The sequence below is a fragment of the Rhineura floridana genome, chromosome 5, assembly GCF_030035675.1.
Source record: "Rhineura floridana isolate rRhiFlo1 chromosome 5, rRhiFlo1.hap2, whole genome shotgun sequence".
Taxonomy (NCBI): domain Eukaryota; kingdom Metazoa; phylum Chordata; class Lepidosauria; order Squamata; family Rhineuridae; genus Rhineura; species Rhineura floridana.
In genome coordinates, this window is record NC_084484.1 from 100,314,596 (window position 1) to 100,332,186 (window position 17,591).

The following is a 17,591-nucleotide window of genomic DNA, read 5'->3' on the forward strand; positions in this document are numbered from 1 at the left end:
GAGTTTTTAGTTATTGGGGAGTGGCTGTCCCTGGTAGCAGGCGTCTGCTGGTAATTTCCTTACTCACAGTGATTCAGCATTTTTGCTGTCAATGAAATAATGGCTAAGATCTAGCACAATCTTTGCGTTGGGAAGTTTTCCATTTGCAAAGTTTTCTCTTAGTATTTCCTGCTGCAGTATTTGCCTTACATGCAAGAATAATGTTTGAGGTTGTTTTTTTTTTAAAAAAATAAAAGTTTCATACCGTTAAAAGAATAAACACTTCCACTTTGTAACCTACCTGTCCCAAAAGTGTAAAGGATATACTAAGGGGTCAAAGTCCTAAGTGTTAGCTACACAGTAATTTCAGAGAAAAGAAGCATTATTCATTTATTTATGTATTTATTATATTTATATACCACCACATAGCCGAAGCTCTCTGCTCGGTTTACAGCAATTAAAAACATTAAAAACAAATATACAAATTTTAAAATGTTTTGAAAGGATTCTGTTATGGAAGCTACAAGGAAAACAACTGTTTCCAAATTTTGGACCCAAGATACTCCTCCTATAGAATATACATCCAATGAGAATGGGATTTTAGAAATAAAATTCTAGAAGTGGGATCTACAAGAAAATGTTGCACTATGGAGTGCTTCTCTTCAGGATTCCAGCCTCGCCATTCCAACCCCTTCCCCCTTGTCAATTGGCATTTGTGCCCACTGAGGATGCTCAGTCCACATTGGTTGTCCCCGTGGGAGGTTCCCCCACCCCAAAAATATATATTTTGTACTTCTGCCAATTTCAGGGTTTCTCCATGTTCTCTGATACTACCTTCTTGTGTGTGGATGGTACTGTTGTGGCACTATACTAGAACTTGGAAAAGTGATGGCTGTTTGCAATAGGTGCTGGTGCTGATTGGGACTGGTGGGGCAGAAAGCAGGGAGCTGAACAGTAGGTGGTGCCAGAGCCAATGACAGGCAGAGCCTACACTTTCTAGCTTTGTCCCCATCCTCTCCCTGCTGAGTTCTATAATGTGAGGTGATATGCATAAAACGGTGTTTTTATTCTATGGTTTATATTATTGGATCATGGTGTGAGAATCTGAAAAGTACAGACTGCTGAGATACAGCCCTCCTGTTGACCCCAAGCTACAGGATGGTCAGAACTGGCTTGCTGACATCAGGAAGGCAGTCATTAACAGAGTTAACAAAAAATAAGGAAGGTTCCAAAGTCCAGGTTTCCTCATGAATAATCCTTTCAATGAAACAATAGCTCATGTATGAGGTAGGGCTTAGGTCAATGAAACTCACAAGAAGTTGCTTTAATTTACTATGCATTTACTCTGGAGATTGCAGGTACAGCTTTAACTTTATACAGGTAGACAAACAGGACAAAGGAAACTCTTTCATGTACCAGATCACTCACCTGTATGCCCCCTCCCAATTTACACACAATTCAATGCAAGCTCAAAATACATGTAAGGTTAGGATTTGGGTACAATGGTATGTGCTGGCTCCAACAAACTTGTTGACCCCCTCACATTGCTGCCCGAAATCATCTCAACATGCAGCTTTGGACACCAGGCAGGGAAAGGGGTAAGAATGAATCATATGCTTAACCGTGTGGCAATATTCACAGGGAGAGGGGGTGGAAGGGAGAGAGAGACTGACGCTCACCGAGCATATAATTCTTTACCCCGACCTTGTGCCCTGATTTCCTTTAGGAAAGGTATAGCTATACATATCCCTATTGCTTTTTATTTATTTCTCCAGTGTGAATTCATGCAGTCGTGGAAGTGATTAGGGACAGGGGTTCATTTATGCTCTTTAAATCTAAGGAATGAATGGCTGTGTTAAGTTGGAAGCTGCTCACATTTTTATTGCAATTAAAATGCTTTATTTTTCCTGTTTCCTTTCAAAACCAACCATTATTTTACCTTTTTGTGGGCATTCTTGGGTTGTGGGTGGATTCATACACGCATAACAGTAATGCATGGGTTTTAATGGTAGCAAAGGTTCTGCTGTGCTGTTAGGGTGCAGTTTGGGCCTCTAGTGGGTATTACACATTAGGGGGTTCAGAGGTACACCTGTAACAATAAGGGCAACACTTAGACCAAGGAGGAGGAAGCTGACAGTTGGAGTCACTGGCTGGCCTGGCCTTAAGTAAGAAGGCAGGTAGGTGCAGACTGGCAGAGGGCAGATTGAGGTTGGTGAGGCAGTGCCCCACTAGCCCTAAAGGGCAGCCTCCACTGCATATTAGTATACGTAGCAAAACTATTTTGCTGAAGCATGATTAGTTCTTTTTAACTAAGTTACATTTATTTATTTTACTGATTTATTACATTTCTATATTTCCTTAAGCTAGTTATTGATATTGTATGAGTACTGTGGTTTTCCAATGAACCCAGTAAAGACTTCCTGCTGCAAAGTAAAAAACAAAGTCTGCTCTATAATCCTTTGGTTGAAAGGGATATAGGCTGCAATCCAAACTCCCCTTATGCTGGGCTGTCAGGGGTTTGGACTGAATGGAGATAGCTCTCCACTGACTTCTGACAGCCGTGCTGACCTCTTAGCAGCCACCAAAGAAGTGGCACATTACCCAGTCAGTGTCGACTTTCCCCTTCTGCACATGTGGACAGGTGACCCACTGGCAATATCCCTAAAAGCGAAAGCCATGTCCAATGACTGAGGAGCTCAGGATCCAACGGAGCCCAAACCAGACTCACAGCTGTCACCAGCCAACCTCAGGCCTAATCTGCTTGCTGCCATAAACAGATGGAATGTGGTGTTGGGCTGGTGACCAGTAGGCATTACTGTCTCTAGTTGTTTTCCATGAAGCCTGCAAGTTTGAAGACGTAACTGTGGTTAAGGGGGAGTTATGTCTATGCCCTGTCTGGGAACGGACTGCCAGGGCCGTTGCTATGGTAGCCATCTGATAGCGACTGGGAAAGTTCTAACAGAGTCTATGTGTTGTCGTTCTTCTGAATTATGCCTCTGAGCTGAGAGGCTGTCGTTTGTGTTTATCTATGGAGAGAGATGTACCAGAAGGGCGGTGACTGAAGAATCTCTACATGTATTTACTCTTAAGCCTCTGGCCTTAATGTCTTTCAATAAAGACTCTTAACATGCTCTGAAGACGTTTCTTGCTCAACTTAACTCCAACGTAATGTATGCTGTTTCACACAACAACGCACACACACCAACAGTGGTAGCAGAGGATGGTTGCGCTCCACAGCGCATTACACGGGAGTAAGTTGCTGGTCTGAACGGCAGACGGAGTTCCACAGAGGGCAACTTGATTGATTGAACCAGACGGAGGTGAGCAACATGGCTGTAAACCTGTCTGGGGGAGGCTTGCCGATGGAACGGCTTAATGAAAATAATTATGGCAGCTGGAAGCCGAGGATGCGGGCTTTGCTGATAACAGTAGATTTATGGGATGTGATTAAGGAAAACCCCCCGGCGGTACCGACCGCGGCCTGGAAGCGTCGAGACCAGAGGGCGCAGGCATTTATTACTTTGGCTCTATCGGATTCTCAACTGATGTGTGTGAGAGATGAGCCATCGGCTAAACAGATGTGGGACGCGTTGCAGGATTTGTCCCAGGAATGGCAGCGGAGGCAGGAGGCGCAGAGAGCCGAGCTGATGGAGGCTGTCAGAAGCAAGGAGGAGAAATGTGCCGAACCGGAGCAGGCTGTCGAAAGCAGACAGGAAAACAAGCGGGAGCAGCAGTGGCTGAAGTCTTGTTTTGCCTGTGGGGCCCGTGGGCATCTCCGTAAAGATTGTGCAATCAAGCGAAACTCCAGGGACGGAGGCTTGAAGCAGGGAAGTGTGAACTTTGTTTGTAAACAGAAGTCTAAAGACTTGGAACAAATTAACTTTATTGTTGACAGCGGAGCAAGCCATATATTAATTAAAGACAGACGTTTGTTTTACGTTTCAGAAGAAGTGAAAGACTTTGTTTTACTTGCTGATGGATCACGGAAATCCGTTGAAGCTCGTGGTCTGGTGAAATTTGACAAACTTGGACTAATGTCAGACTGTTTGTTTGTTCCGGAATTGGCTCATAATATTTTATCAGTTAGAAAACTGGTGAGTTGTAATTATTCAATTTTGTTTCACAAATACCAATGTTTTGTAATGAGGGGAGATGAAGTGTGCATGCAAGGAAGCCTTAATGATTCACAGTTTAAAATGTCCATGGGTGTGAAGTGTGCTGATGCCTTGAGTTCAATGGGGCGGAAAGGGAATGACGGTCAGGGCTGTAAACAGACAGCCGTAAAAGGCATGCCGTCGGTATTCACTGCCCAGATGGAGGAAGTTCACAGAGAACTAGAAGAGCCAGCATCATTTCAAGCAATCAGGCTGATGCCTGAGGCAGAGCAGCACAAATGGCAGCAGGCCATGCAGGAAGAATTACAAGCCATGCAAAAGAATGGCACATGGACATTAGTAAAGTTACCCATGGGTAAAAAGGCCATAGGTTGCAGATGGGTGTTTAAGAAGAAGAAAGCAAGTTCCGGGGAAGTACAGAGGTACAGGGCACGTTTGGTTGCCAAGGGATTCACCCAGCAGCATGGGACAGATTATGATGCTGTTTTTGCCCCGGTTGTGAAACATGAGTCCATTCATGTGCTGCTGAAGCTGGCAGCGATGCAGAACATGAGTGTAAATCACTACGATATAGGGACGGCATTCCTACATGGTGATTTAAGAGAGGAGATATATATGGAACTGCCTCCGGGTTCTGTGTCAAAGGAAGGGTTCGTGTGTAAACTGCATAAATCAATATATGGACTGCGGCAAAGTGCACGCTGCTGGAATGAGAAATTGGACAGAGTGTTGCATGGAATGGGATTCCAAAGATGCAAGGCAGATACATGTGTGTATATAAAGAGACAGGGGATGAAAACCACGTTCTGTGCAGTTTACGTTGATGACATCATGTATTTTTATCATGAGCAGCAAGAGGAACAAGAATTTAATGAGCAACTGGGCAGGCAGGTGGACACAAAGAATTTGGGGCCTGTCACACACTATTTAGGCACAGATATTGTGCGTGCAGAAGACGGAAGCATAACATTGAGTCAGGAAAGTAAAATAAATCAGATCATGGAAGAATGCAACATGACAGAATGCAATGTTGTGAAGACTCCAATGGTTGTGGCTTTCCAACAGAATGTGCAGGAGACGCCTTGTACAGATCCTGAGAAGTACAGGCGCATAATAGGGAAATTGCAATATTTGGTGAAGGTGTCTCGCCCAGACATATGTAATGCAGTCAGTATTTTAAGCCGGAAGGTAGAGCATCCTTCAGAGGCTGACTGGCAAGGGATTAAAAGGATAGTGCGTTATCTGAAAGGCACGAAGACAAAGAGTCTGGTTTTGTCAGGAGCAAAGACAGGAGGTCTTGAATGTTTTGTGGATGCAGATCATGCAGGGGAGCTGAGCAGTCGTAAGTCAACCTCTGGCATAGTTGTGATGTGGCACGGGTCATGCATTGACTAGAGCAGCAAGAAACAAAATGTGGTTGCAACATCGAGTGCAGAAGCCGAGTATGTGGCCCTATCACAGGCCTGTAATGAGCTACAATGGTTCGCAATGCTCATGCAGGAGATAGGCATTGATATGCAATTTCCGATTACTGTATATGAAGACAATCAGACCTGCATTAAGATAGCCACATCAGAAGCTCATACCAAGAGAACAAAACATATTAGTGTCAGATACTTTCACGTAAGGGATTGTGTGCAGCAGGGGTTTGTTAACCTAACATTTTGTGACACTAACAACATGGTGGCTGACATAATGACCAAGCCTTTGTGTGAGGAGAAATTTGGCAAACTGGTGACAAGGCTTGGAATGAACCAAAGTTTGAGTGAATAAAGTTTTTTGAACTGTACTGAGATGTACTTTTGAACTGTACTGAACTGAAAATGTATGATGCAATGTACTGAAATGTATTGCAAGAGGTATTGTAGAAATGTATGACTGTATGACTATGTATTATGGAGATGTATTTCATGTGTATTTTGCAGTCTTAATGGAAAAAGGGGAAACTGTTGGGCTGGTGACCAGTAGGCATTACTGTCTCTAGTTGTTTTCCATGAAGCCTGCAAGTTTGAAGACGTAACTGTGGTTAAGGGGGAGTTATGTCTATGCCCTGTCTGGGAACGGACTGCCAGGGCCGTTGCTATGGTAGCCATCTGATAGCAACTGGGAAAGTTCTAACAGAGTCTATGTGTTGTTGTTCTTCTGAATTATGCCTCTGAGCTGAGAGGCTGTTGTTTGTGTTTATCTATGGAGAGAGATGTACCAGAAGGGGGGTGACTGAAGAATCTCTACATGTATTTACTCTTAAGCCTCTGGCCTTAATGTCTTTCAATAAAGACTCTTAACATGCTCTGAAAACGTTTCTTGCTCAACTTAACTCCAACGTAATGTATGCTGTTTCACACAACGCACACACGCCAACATGTGGATGTTGCTCTCCAGCACTGGAGGCATTCAAGAGGCAGCTGGACAGCCACCTGTTGGGTATGCTTTAACGATTCCTGCATTGAGCAGGGGGTTGGACTCGATGGCCCTATAGGTCCCTTCCAACTCTACGATTCTATAGCAGTGACTCTGCAGGCGGCAGCAGCTGGTGTGGCGGAGCTGTGCCACTCACCTATCATCTTGCTAAGATGCTGCATACTAGGCCACAGAGGTGGAAGGTTCACCACTGCAGATGGAATGTTCCTCTTAGGCAGTGCTTCATTGATATTGAAACTGCTGTGCATTTATAACAACATATCTGATTAAAAAACACAATTCTCTCACACATTATTTGTGCAATTAAAAAAAAACTTGGCAGAATGAATGCATCTCTACTGTTCTGCCTTCATGCAGACCCCCAAAACAAAAGGTATATATGGTCAGGCCCTGCCATATTATAATTTTCTTTGTAAATATGTGTTTTATTATCACTCTATCACAAGAAAAATGCACTTTTTTGTGGTAGAATTACTACTCAAAAATGGAAAGATCTATTAATATTAATTTGGATTTCATTTGTACAGGAGTTAGAAGATCCTTTTACAGAGAAAGTAATCACTTTTTATTTTTCAACAAATAGGGTATAACAATGAACCTTTTGTGTTTTCCTGACCTTGAAGGATATGTCCTACAACTGGAGGTCATGATTTCTGAGTTTATAAAGACATCATGTACCTTTTCCCAATATTATTTGTTAAACCATCATTTTTATTTTGTTTTCATATATTCACATTTGCAGTAAAAATTGCAATGGCTTGATTCATGCATTAAAGAAAACCAGCTTGCACAAAGAATGTATACACATTTTAAAATTCAAACTGCAAAGTGATTTACAAATCCACATTATGAAAACATGCATCATTCAAGATAGTTGGAATACCTGCCTAAATCCAGAGAAGAGCATGTATAACAAAAGGCTGCTGACAAGGTGCTACACTCATACAGCTATCCCAAACAGGTGACTGGGCAGGGATCTGAACAGACAATATATACAGTTATGTATCACTTTCTCCCATTGCTATACAAGGCATCTTTACTGTTACTGCAGATCCCTGTGGAAAAGCCCAGTTCTGCATTGGGATTATTATTGCTAGATCAAGCCAAGTATGCAGAATCTCTAAGGTGTTGTTACAACATGTGTCCTTGGGAACCTGAGTGTGTGAATCTGCCACCCACATGTCCCATGAAACACACCTCCTTGAGAGGAGGGGGATCTTTTGCTAGGCATAAAACAAGTGCTTTGCCCTGAAATGTGCCTAAATGGCATGTGTATAATCCAAGAAATGCAGGTCCAAAGTAGACTAAAGCAAAGCTTTCTTTTATTGAGAGAAAAGAGAAGACTAGCATTACAAAATTACTGGGTGCATGGCAGCATTAATCATTAATATCTTAACCCATTCATGACTTTAAACTAAAGAGATCAGAGGACCCTATTACTATAAGGAGTGACAGGTAGATTACCTATCCTAGGCCCAGGAGTGGACAGTGGAATACAGCTGAAGTGATGTGAAGGAGCTCTGACCCAAAACCAGAAAGGAATCTGTTTGCCTCAAGGCTTGTGCAGAGACACACAATCCCTGCCTGTTCTGTCCCTGCAGTCCCACGTTCAGTTCTTTGAGAGCATAGTTACATGTGTTGGAGCTCAGTTTGCCATTATCCCCCCCCCCCGGTCTCTCAAGCCTTGACTTTTAAAGACACTTTTTCTCTTCCAACTCCCTTGAAGAAGGAGGGGTCTGGGTATGAGGTGATTTTGTGTGTGTTTTTCTAGCTGACACTGAGAAAACTCAGTGATTTCCTCTAATGCTTTCTTTGAACAATGGGATAGGTCTGCTGGGCTTGAGGGAAGTCTGCCAAGGAAGAAGATAACATTTATTTCAGTGTCTCTTGGTTATTTTTGTTGCTCACAGGATGCCCTTGTGCTGTCCCTTCACAGTACCTCAGGAATGCACAACAGGGGGTGTGGGGTGGGAATTACTGACCAGAATGCTCCAGGGCCTTACACCTCCTTGATTCCACTTGAACTAAACTGGGATTTGTTACCCGAGCAGTCGTAACAAATGTATACACATTTTAAAATTCAAACTGCAAAGTGATTTACAAATCCACATTATGAAAACATGTATCATTCAAGACAGCTGGAATACCTGCCTAAATCCAGAGAAGAGCATGTATAACAAAAGTCTGCTCACAAGGTGCTACACTCATACATCTACCCCAAACAGGTGACTGGGCAGGGATCTTAACAGACAATATATGCAGTTATGTATCACTTTCTCCCATTGCTATACAAGGCATCTTTACTGTTACTGCAGATTCCAGTGGAGAAGGCCAGTTCTGCATTGGGATTATTAATGCTAGATCAAGCCAAGTATGTAGAATCTCCAAGGTGTACATCCAGAAGCAGAACTGAACAGCTACCACTTTTGTACTTTCTTTTCGCTAACAAACTGGCCGTGAGGGCCATCAGCACCCAGGGGTAAAAGGGCCAAATAAACTGGAGTCTCAGCTCCCTCATCTGGAGATTTGGTGGCTTTAGGACCTGCCATGTCAGTCCTGACCCACCCAGGGCAACAGGCATTCAGGAGAATACCATCGCCTTTCCTCGTCTCATTCAGCAGCCTGGCTTGAATTCTGGACAAAACGGTCACTCCGGTTTTGGACACCCCATAAGCAGTATTTGGCCAACCCTCCTTCTCATGCACTCCCTTCTTGCTGTCTTCTACAAATTTTTCCATGAGTTTCACTAGTTCCTCTTCGGTGATTGTGTCACTCCGAAACTTCTGCTGTAGCTCTTGGCTGCACCTGGCAAGTGCTCGGACACTCATGACACTGGAGATGTTCACTATCCTTCCTGTGACAAAAAGAAATAATAATTCCATAATCAACAATGGGTTGAATCTGAAATAAATTATCTCTATAACTCTTAATATACAATGAAAACAATGATTAATCTATATTTCATATAGCAAGGCCTGATAATATTGATCTATGATGAAAGAAATCAGTGTATCACATGAAACTTATCTAAAGAAACCCTAGCTTTACATCAGAATACATTGGGATGTTGGGAATCAATATGGATCAATATTTATTTTTGATTAATGCACTTCATTTTTCATTTTTCCCTAAAGTGTTCTCCTGAATTCTTTGCCAGTTAAATCCAAAATTTAGTAGACTGTTCCTAAATTTAAAATTCCGATACATAAGTGCTACTAGTATTGTTGCATGGTGGTATTTTGGAAGACTACAAGCAGGTATCATGGAATTGCAGGGATGGTGTCAGGAAGGCTAAAGCTGAAAATGAGCTGAGGTTAGCGAGGGATGCTAAAAGCAACAAAAAAGCTTTCTTCAGGTATGTCCATAGTAAAAGAGAGAAAAGAAATGGTGGCACAGCTACTCAATGAGGACGGCAAAATGATAACAGATGACAAAGCAAAGGCAGAAGTGCTCAATTCCTACTTTGGCACAGTCTTCTCCCAAAAAAGGATCTGTGACCCTTCCGGGAAACATGAAGTAGAAGGGGCAGGGTTGGAGCTTGAGATTGATAGACAAATGGTCATGGAATACCTATTCACTTTGAACGAGTTCAAATCGGCAGGGCCCGATAAACTGCATCCTAGAGTACTGAAGGATCTGGCTGAAGAACTCTCAGAACCGCTGTCTATTATCTTTACAAAATCATGGAGGACTGGTGAAGTGCCAGATAACTGGAGGAGAGCTAATGTTGTCCCTATCTTCAAAAAAGGGAAAAAGTAGGAACCGGGGAACTACAGACCAGTCAGCCTAACATCAATCCTTGGAAAAACTCTGGAGCAGATTATGAAGCAGTCAATCTGTAAGCACCTTGAAAACAATGCAGTGATTACTAGGAGCCAACATGGATTTATGAAGAACAAATCCTGCCAAACTAATATCTCATTTTTTGATTGGGTAACCTCCCTTGTAGACTGTGGGAATTCTGTGGACATAATATATCTTGACTTCAGCAAAGCTTTTGACAAAGTGCCCCATGATATTCTGATTAGCAAGCTAGCTAAATGTGGGCTGGATGGAACAACTATCAGGTGGATCCACAGTTGGCTACAGAATTGTACTCAGAGTGCTTATCAACAGTTCCTTCTCAAACTGGGCAGAAGTAACGGGTGGGGTACCACAGGGCTCGGTCTTGGGCCCAGTGCTCTTCAACATTTTTATTAACTACTTGGATGAGGTACAGAGCATGCTTATCAAATTTGCAGATGATACAAAATTAGGGGGCATAGCTAATACCGTGGAAGACAGAAACAAAATTCAAAGGGACCTTGCTAGACTGGAGCATTGGACTGAAAACAACAGAATGAAATTCAACAGGGATAAATGCAAAGTTCTACACTTAGGAAAAAGAAACCAAATGCACAGTTATAAGATGGGGGATACTTGGCTCAGCAATACAACATGTGAGAAGGATCTTGGAATTGTCGTTGATCACAAGCTGAATATGAGCCAACAGTGTGATGTGGCTGCAAAAAAGGCAAATGCTGTATTAGGCTGCATTAACAGAAGTATAGTTTCCAAATCGCGTGAAGTATTAGTTCCCCTCTATTCAGCACTGGTTAGGCCTCATCTTCTGGTCTCCGCACTTCAAGAAGGATGCAGACAAACTGGAACAGGTTCAGAGGAGGGCAACAAGGATGATCAGGGGACTACAAACAAAGCCCTATGAGGAGAGACTGAAAGAACTGGGCATGTTTAGCCTGCAGAAGAGAAGACTGAGGGGAGATATGATAGCACTCTTCAAGTACATGAAAGGTTGTCACACAGAGGAGGGCCGGGATCTCTTCTCAATCGTCCCAGAGTGCAGGACACAGAAGTCAGACTTCGATTGGACATCAGGAAAAACTTCCTAACTGTTAGAGCCATACGACAATGTAACCAATTACCTAGAGTGGTAGTGGGCTCTCCAACACTGGAGGCATTCAAGAGGCAGCTGAATAGCCATCTGTTGGGAATGCTTTGATTTGGATTCCTGCATTGTGCAGGGGGTTGGACTTGATGGCCTTATAGGCCCCTTCCAACTCTACTATTCTATGATCTGGCACTGCCAAGCCTCCAGATATTAATAGTGGAAGTCCATGCATGTCTACTCAGAAGAAAGTTCAATTGAGTTCAATGGACCTTGATATTAGTTAAAACTATATAGGATTACAGTCTAAGTGCTTTCCCCCCTGGCCCAGTGTGGAGCACTTACCATTACGTTTCATCAGGGGCAGCAACTCTCTGCAAACATCCCTAGTTGCAAAAAAGTTTGTTCGCAATGTGACTTCTGCTTGGACAGCAAATGGAGTTGTATCGGCAACTTTTTTCCACATGGTTGGGAGAAAGCAAGCAAAAATCAGAACTGATAATGTGCAAACAAACTTTGTTAAAAACAACCTGTATTCGAGTTTGGTTATCAGTTAGCAAAGTTTATTTTAAAAAAGTGGAATACAAATCTATAAAACAAATCTATAATTTATAGGAAAAGTTATGATGCACCAAAAGATATGATGCACCATTAAGATTAACATATCAAAAAGATGCGACCCACAAGTAAACTGGAAAGATGATCACACAACAATGTCTAACTAGGGTTTATCTGTAAGCAGAACAAATGGCATACGTTATGCCAAAATACAGTTTCCAATCTTCACTGTTACGAAATGACTCAGTGAGACTTTAAATGAATTTTAAAAAATGGAATCTAAAACAATCTAAAGTGCCAAACCCAACAGATCTCATGAAGGTGTGTATTCCAAGTGAGAAAAGCTGCAATCCAACCGCTGCCCCCCCCAATCTGACACACTGGGAGCATAGGTGATGGTTTGGATGGGGTAGGGGTCTCTTTTCAACCAGCCCAAAACAGTTCTGCCACCCTCCATCCATGGATTTAACACTAGCATCACTCTTCCAGCATGGAGCTCCCCATTCCACTCACTGAAAGTACCACTGGTGGGACTCCTGCCCACCAGAAGTGGCTCACAAAAAGCCTCAAAGCCTGAAAGAGCAGGCCCATAGTCTGGGGCTGCTCCTGGATCCATCTTTGTCGCTAGAGGCCCAGGTGACCTCAGTGGCTAGGAGTGCCTTTTACCAGCTTCGGCTGGTAAGACAGTTGTGGCTGTTTCTAGACTGGGATAGCCTGACCACTGTTGTCCATGCACCGGTAACCTCCAGGCTGGATTACTGTAATGTGCTCTATGTGGGGCTGCCCTTGAGGTTGGTCTGGAAGGTGCCAATGCAGCAGTGAGACTTTTCACTGAGTCAGGATATTGCCAACATGTTACCCCGCTGCTGAATGAATTGCACTGGCTACCTATTAGCTACTGGACTAAGTTCAAGGTGCTGGTTTTGGTGTATGAAGCCCTATGCAGCTTGGGACCAGGATACCTGAAAGACCATCTTGCCCTTATATACCCAGTCGATCACTGCGCTCCGCAGATGAGGGCCTCCTGCAGATACCATCTTACCACGAGGTCTGCTCCACACAACATAGGAAGGGCTAACACCTATCATTTGGAATTCCCTCCCCTTAAATATTAGACAGGCGCTATCTCTGTTATCTTTTGGGCGCCTATTGAAGACCTTCCTCTTTCAACAAGCTTTTTAAGTAGAGATCTTATTCCAGTCTGCATCTGTGTTGGAATTACTTTTTAATGTTTTTAAAGCTTTTCTTTTTTTAACAATGTTTTGTTTTAATATGTTTTTAACGATGTTTTGTTTTAACATGGTTTTAATGATGTTTTGTTTTAATATGTTTTAAAGGCTGTTCTTATGATGTTTTAGTGTGTTTTTAGTGCTTTTGTTTGCCACCCTGGGCTCCTACTAGGAGGAACAGTGGGTTATAAATCTAATCATTATTATTAATAATAAATAAATAAATTGGGAGTTCCAGGGGTGGAGCTGAAATGGCCCAGGATCCACTGGATCCTGAGTTGGCCCCCTCCCATCATATGATTGCATCAAACCTGATTGCTATGCCTGCTTCAGGCTTTTTGCTTGCCCCTTTCACCATCTACCATAGCCAACATGTGTGTCAGCGCTGTGGATGAGTATGCTTTAAACTGGATTCCTGCATTTAACTCGATGGCTTTATAGGCCTCTTCCAACTCTACTATTCTATGTGTCTCACTCCATCACACTCCACTGCTGCCCACCTGGGGTTAGGATTGCTCTGCCCATTAGTTTGGACAATTCTTCCTAGCAGCCTATTCACTAATAGGCAAAAAACCCTTGCGGTTTAAGAACCTACCTATAGCCAACAGATATTTCTATCAAACTTTAAAAAGCAGAGAAACTGGGCAGCTATAGTGAATGCACCAGGGGAGCAGGAGACCTGAACTCCTCTCTGAGATACTGGACTGCCCTACAAATTTGTCAAAATGCAAACACCATTTGGGTTGGTCTTTCACAGTCCAATCCACTTGCTGTGTAGCTTGGAAGATTTTGGTAACATGTGTCTCTGAGCATATGGTGAGTGGTGGCAACACCTGCCATCTCCAAAGATGGAGAATTACATTTTTGTATGTTTGTTGGTGTTCTTCTTACTTGGCTTCTTTTCTGTGTTACTGCTGTTTCTACAGAGAATCTAACCTAGAAAATTATATTCCTCTCATTATTCATCCTAGAAATCTGTGTCAAGTGGCAACACCTGCGATCAGCCCAAGTTACAGAAACAAGACACGTGCTGTGCCAATCTTGTTTTAGCAGGGAGAAAGCAAAAATACTAAGACAGTTGATACAGTTCAGTTAGTCACTTTAAATACGTTTGATTTACTTTGCAATTTTAGTGAAGTTTCCTATTGTAAATCATTTTCTTTTGCTTCTTTTTCTGCGAAGTACAGCGACACTGCAAAATTTACACTAAAAAACCTCCAAAAACAATTGTGAAATAATGGCACTGACTATTCTGCAGAATAGTCTCCAGTGCATGTGAGGAGTGTCTCAGTTTGCACAAGATAAACTGTTGTAATCAGTCTAATTTTACGTCAAAGTTTCAGTTTCAGATTTAACTGTTAATACACCCAAAATAGAAAATATAACCTCCAGTTTGAAACACAAAACATTGTCTTCACCATCATATGACATTGATCAATAAAAAGGCTTTGAAATTAATAAAAAATGTGACAGATTTTTAGGATGAATAATGAGAGCAATATAATTTTCTCGGTTAGATTCTATGTAGAAACATGAAAGAAGCAAACAAAACAGGAAAGAAGCAAAGTAAGAAGAACACCAACAAACATTCAAAAAATGTAATTCTCCATCTTTGGAGATGCAGTCTTGATTGCAGGTATTGCCACCACTCTAGTGTAGTGGTTCCCAATCTTTTCCCCCACATGGACCACTTGAAAATTGCTGATTGTTGCTGAAAATTGCTGATTTTTTTGCCTAATACACCAATGGTAGTGCACCATGCTAGGTGCTATACAATTTTAAATTGTATTTTTATTGTTTCTTTTATTTCTTATATTGCATTTTATAGTATTACAATTTGCATTCCATAGAATTCAAATCAAAATACAATATAAGAAATAAAAGAAGCCATAAATATACAATTAAAAATCAATAAGAATATTTAATTCGAACATGCCATGGAGCACCCGAATGAAGCTTGTGGGTCACTGGTGGTCCGTGTACCACAGTTTGGGAACCTCTAGTCTAGTGTATATGTTCCTTGTTTATGGTAAAATTCAACATTCAGTATGTAGCTTTCAAGTTTCTAAGACAGCTGCCTCACCCACCATATTACCTTTGAAAGCAATCCCTGCGTTATTGACTAGTACATTTAATCCTCCATAATTCTCCTTCAGGAAATCACGAAGCGTTCGAATACTCTGCAGATCAGCGATGTCCAGCTGATGAAACAGTGGCTTCAGCCCTTCTTCCTGCAACTTTGCCACTGCTGCCTTGCCCTTTTCGATGTCCCGGGCTGTCAGGTACACATCCCCGGTGAACTGCTTGCATAGAGCCTGCACAATGGCCAGCCCAATACCTTTGTTGGATCCAGTCACCACAGCTACTGGAGTACTAGACATTCTCCCTGCCAAGCAAATTCCAAAATAGCTCAATAAGAACCCCCATATCAAAAAGGAGATTATTAATAATCTGTTTATTGCAATAAAATAAAATAAACTGAGGCACTATGCAACAATGTTTCACAATAATAGTATTTAATGGATTGTTTTATATTTTGTGCGATTTGAGTAATATAATTCACCCCTTGTAAGCTGCTTGAGGTTCTTTTCACAGAAATGCAAGATTAAAAATAATCTACCTCTTGGTCTACCACTTTGGAAGTTATGCAGAGTCCAAGGATACAATCCTGTAACACCTACCTGGAATTAAGTCCCACTGAACTCTGTGGGGCTTGCTTCCCAGTACAAGTATTGCGCTGCAAGACAGCTATGGCACTAGGCTGCTTGTCTGAATTGCAAGTCATAGAAGTGTAGTTATAAACCAAAACACAATCTAGCCATACCATTGACAGAATATTTATTGGTCAAATATTCAGTCCCATGCAGCCAACATCAAGCACTCTTACAGTTTAGATGATGAAGCCACAGCCTTACACTGGGACAATCTAAATGAGAATAGGTAAGTCTAACAGGCAGAATGAAATGGAAATGGACTGCCTTCAAGTTGATTCCAATTTATGGCGACCCTATGAATAGGGTTTTTATGGTAAGCGGTATTCAGAGGTGGTTTAGCATTGCCTTCCTCTGAGGCTGAGAGGCAGTGACTGGCCCAAGGTCACCCAGTGAGCTTCATGGCTGTGTGGGGATTACGAACCCTGGTCTCCCAGGTCATAGTCCAACACATTAACCACTACACCACACTGGCTCTCTTAACAGGCAGAATAAAAAGGGGGAAAGAACAGTTAAAAATGCAGTCTTCAGGGGAGGAGTTGGAAGTGCAGTACATGGGGACTGTGGCGTAGGAGCCCAGATAATACAGAAAATATAAGGTTGGCAACATGTTTTCTAGAATTATCACTTTGCACTCATCAATATTAAAAACACATCTTCCAGGAATGGAACTTGAAACAAAAACAGTTAACCAATCAAGCAGAAAAAAAGATCAGAATCAATGAAACTTCAGTTTATTGCACACATATAAGCCAGTACCTAACACGTCACAAGAGACTAAAACATGGGCAGGGAACCAGTAGGCCTCCGTATATTGTTGCAGTCCCATGGGCCCCAGCGGGCATGTCTTATAGACAGACAAGGGTAACGGGTTGTAATCCAACAACTTCTGGAGGTTCACAGGTCCCACACCCCTGGGCTAGAACATCACCACCAACAAAAAGAAACAATGGCAGGACTACAAAATGCTCAACTGAGCAGAACATATTGGTCAAATGTCCAGTGCCAGGCAGCCAACATTACGCTATCCTCCGCTTCAGATACCGATGCAGTTACATCCTTACACTGGAGCGATCTATAGTAGCAATATATAGTTAGAGAGAGAGCTTCCCACTCCCGGTCACTCTTTTTGTGCATAGGTTTACCGAGAGCCAGTGTGGTGTAGTGGTTAAGTTGTTGAACGACAACCTGGGAGACCAGGGTTTGAATCCCCACCTAGCCATGAAGCTCACCTTGGGCCAGTCTCTCAGCCTCATGAAAACCCTATTCATAGGGTCGCCATAAGTCGGAATCGACTTGAAGGCAGTACATTTTTTTAGTTTTACCAGTAACCACACACCGCGCTTAGTCGCTATTACTCGCCCAGTGTATTATGCTTCAAAGGCGTCCGCAGCAAGACTAGCAACAACATGCAAAAGGTGCAGTCCAAATTCTTTAAAAGCAAGACGCCGTCCAATGGCTACAGGTTAGAAAAGTAAAGCTTATACTGTAGGATAAGCGAGAAGGGAGGAACCAAGACATTCCTAAACAAACCTGCTCTAACTCCCACAATCTGACGAGAAAGTTCAAAGAGATGCGGATATCTTAAGCAGCGCTTGCCAGAAGAATGCTGCGACTGCGGGAGAGGAAAAGGTGTGTTGATTCTCTGCCCAATGAGAAGCGAGTCTCGTTCAAATGTTTCTCCTTCTCAAGT

At 42.5% G+C, this 17,591-nt stretch overlaps 1 protein-coding gene across 1 annotated transcript; it reads right to left on the reverse strand.

Annotated features, from left to right (window-relative positions):
* Positions 1-7,815: 7,815 nt before the first annotated feature.
* LOC133385183 (carbonyl reductase [NADPH] 1-like) lies at positions 7,816-17,529 on the reverse strand. The gene is made up of 4 exons (XM_061627713.1): positions 17,432-17,529; positions 15,283-15,573; positions 11,746-11,853; positions 7,816-9,369 (listed from the first exon to the last, which is right to left on the reverse strand). The coding sequence occupies exons 2-4, from the start codon at positions 15,566-15,568 to the stop codon at positions 8,933-8,935; spliced, it is 831 nt and encodes a 276-aa protein (XP_061483697.1). The 5' UTR covers positions 15,569-15,573; positions 17,432-17,529; the 3' UTR covers positions 7,816-8,932.
* Between the last annotated feature and the right edge of the window lie 62 nt (positions 17,530-17,591).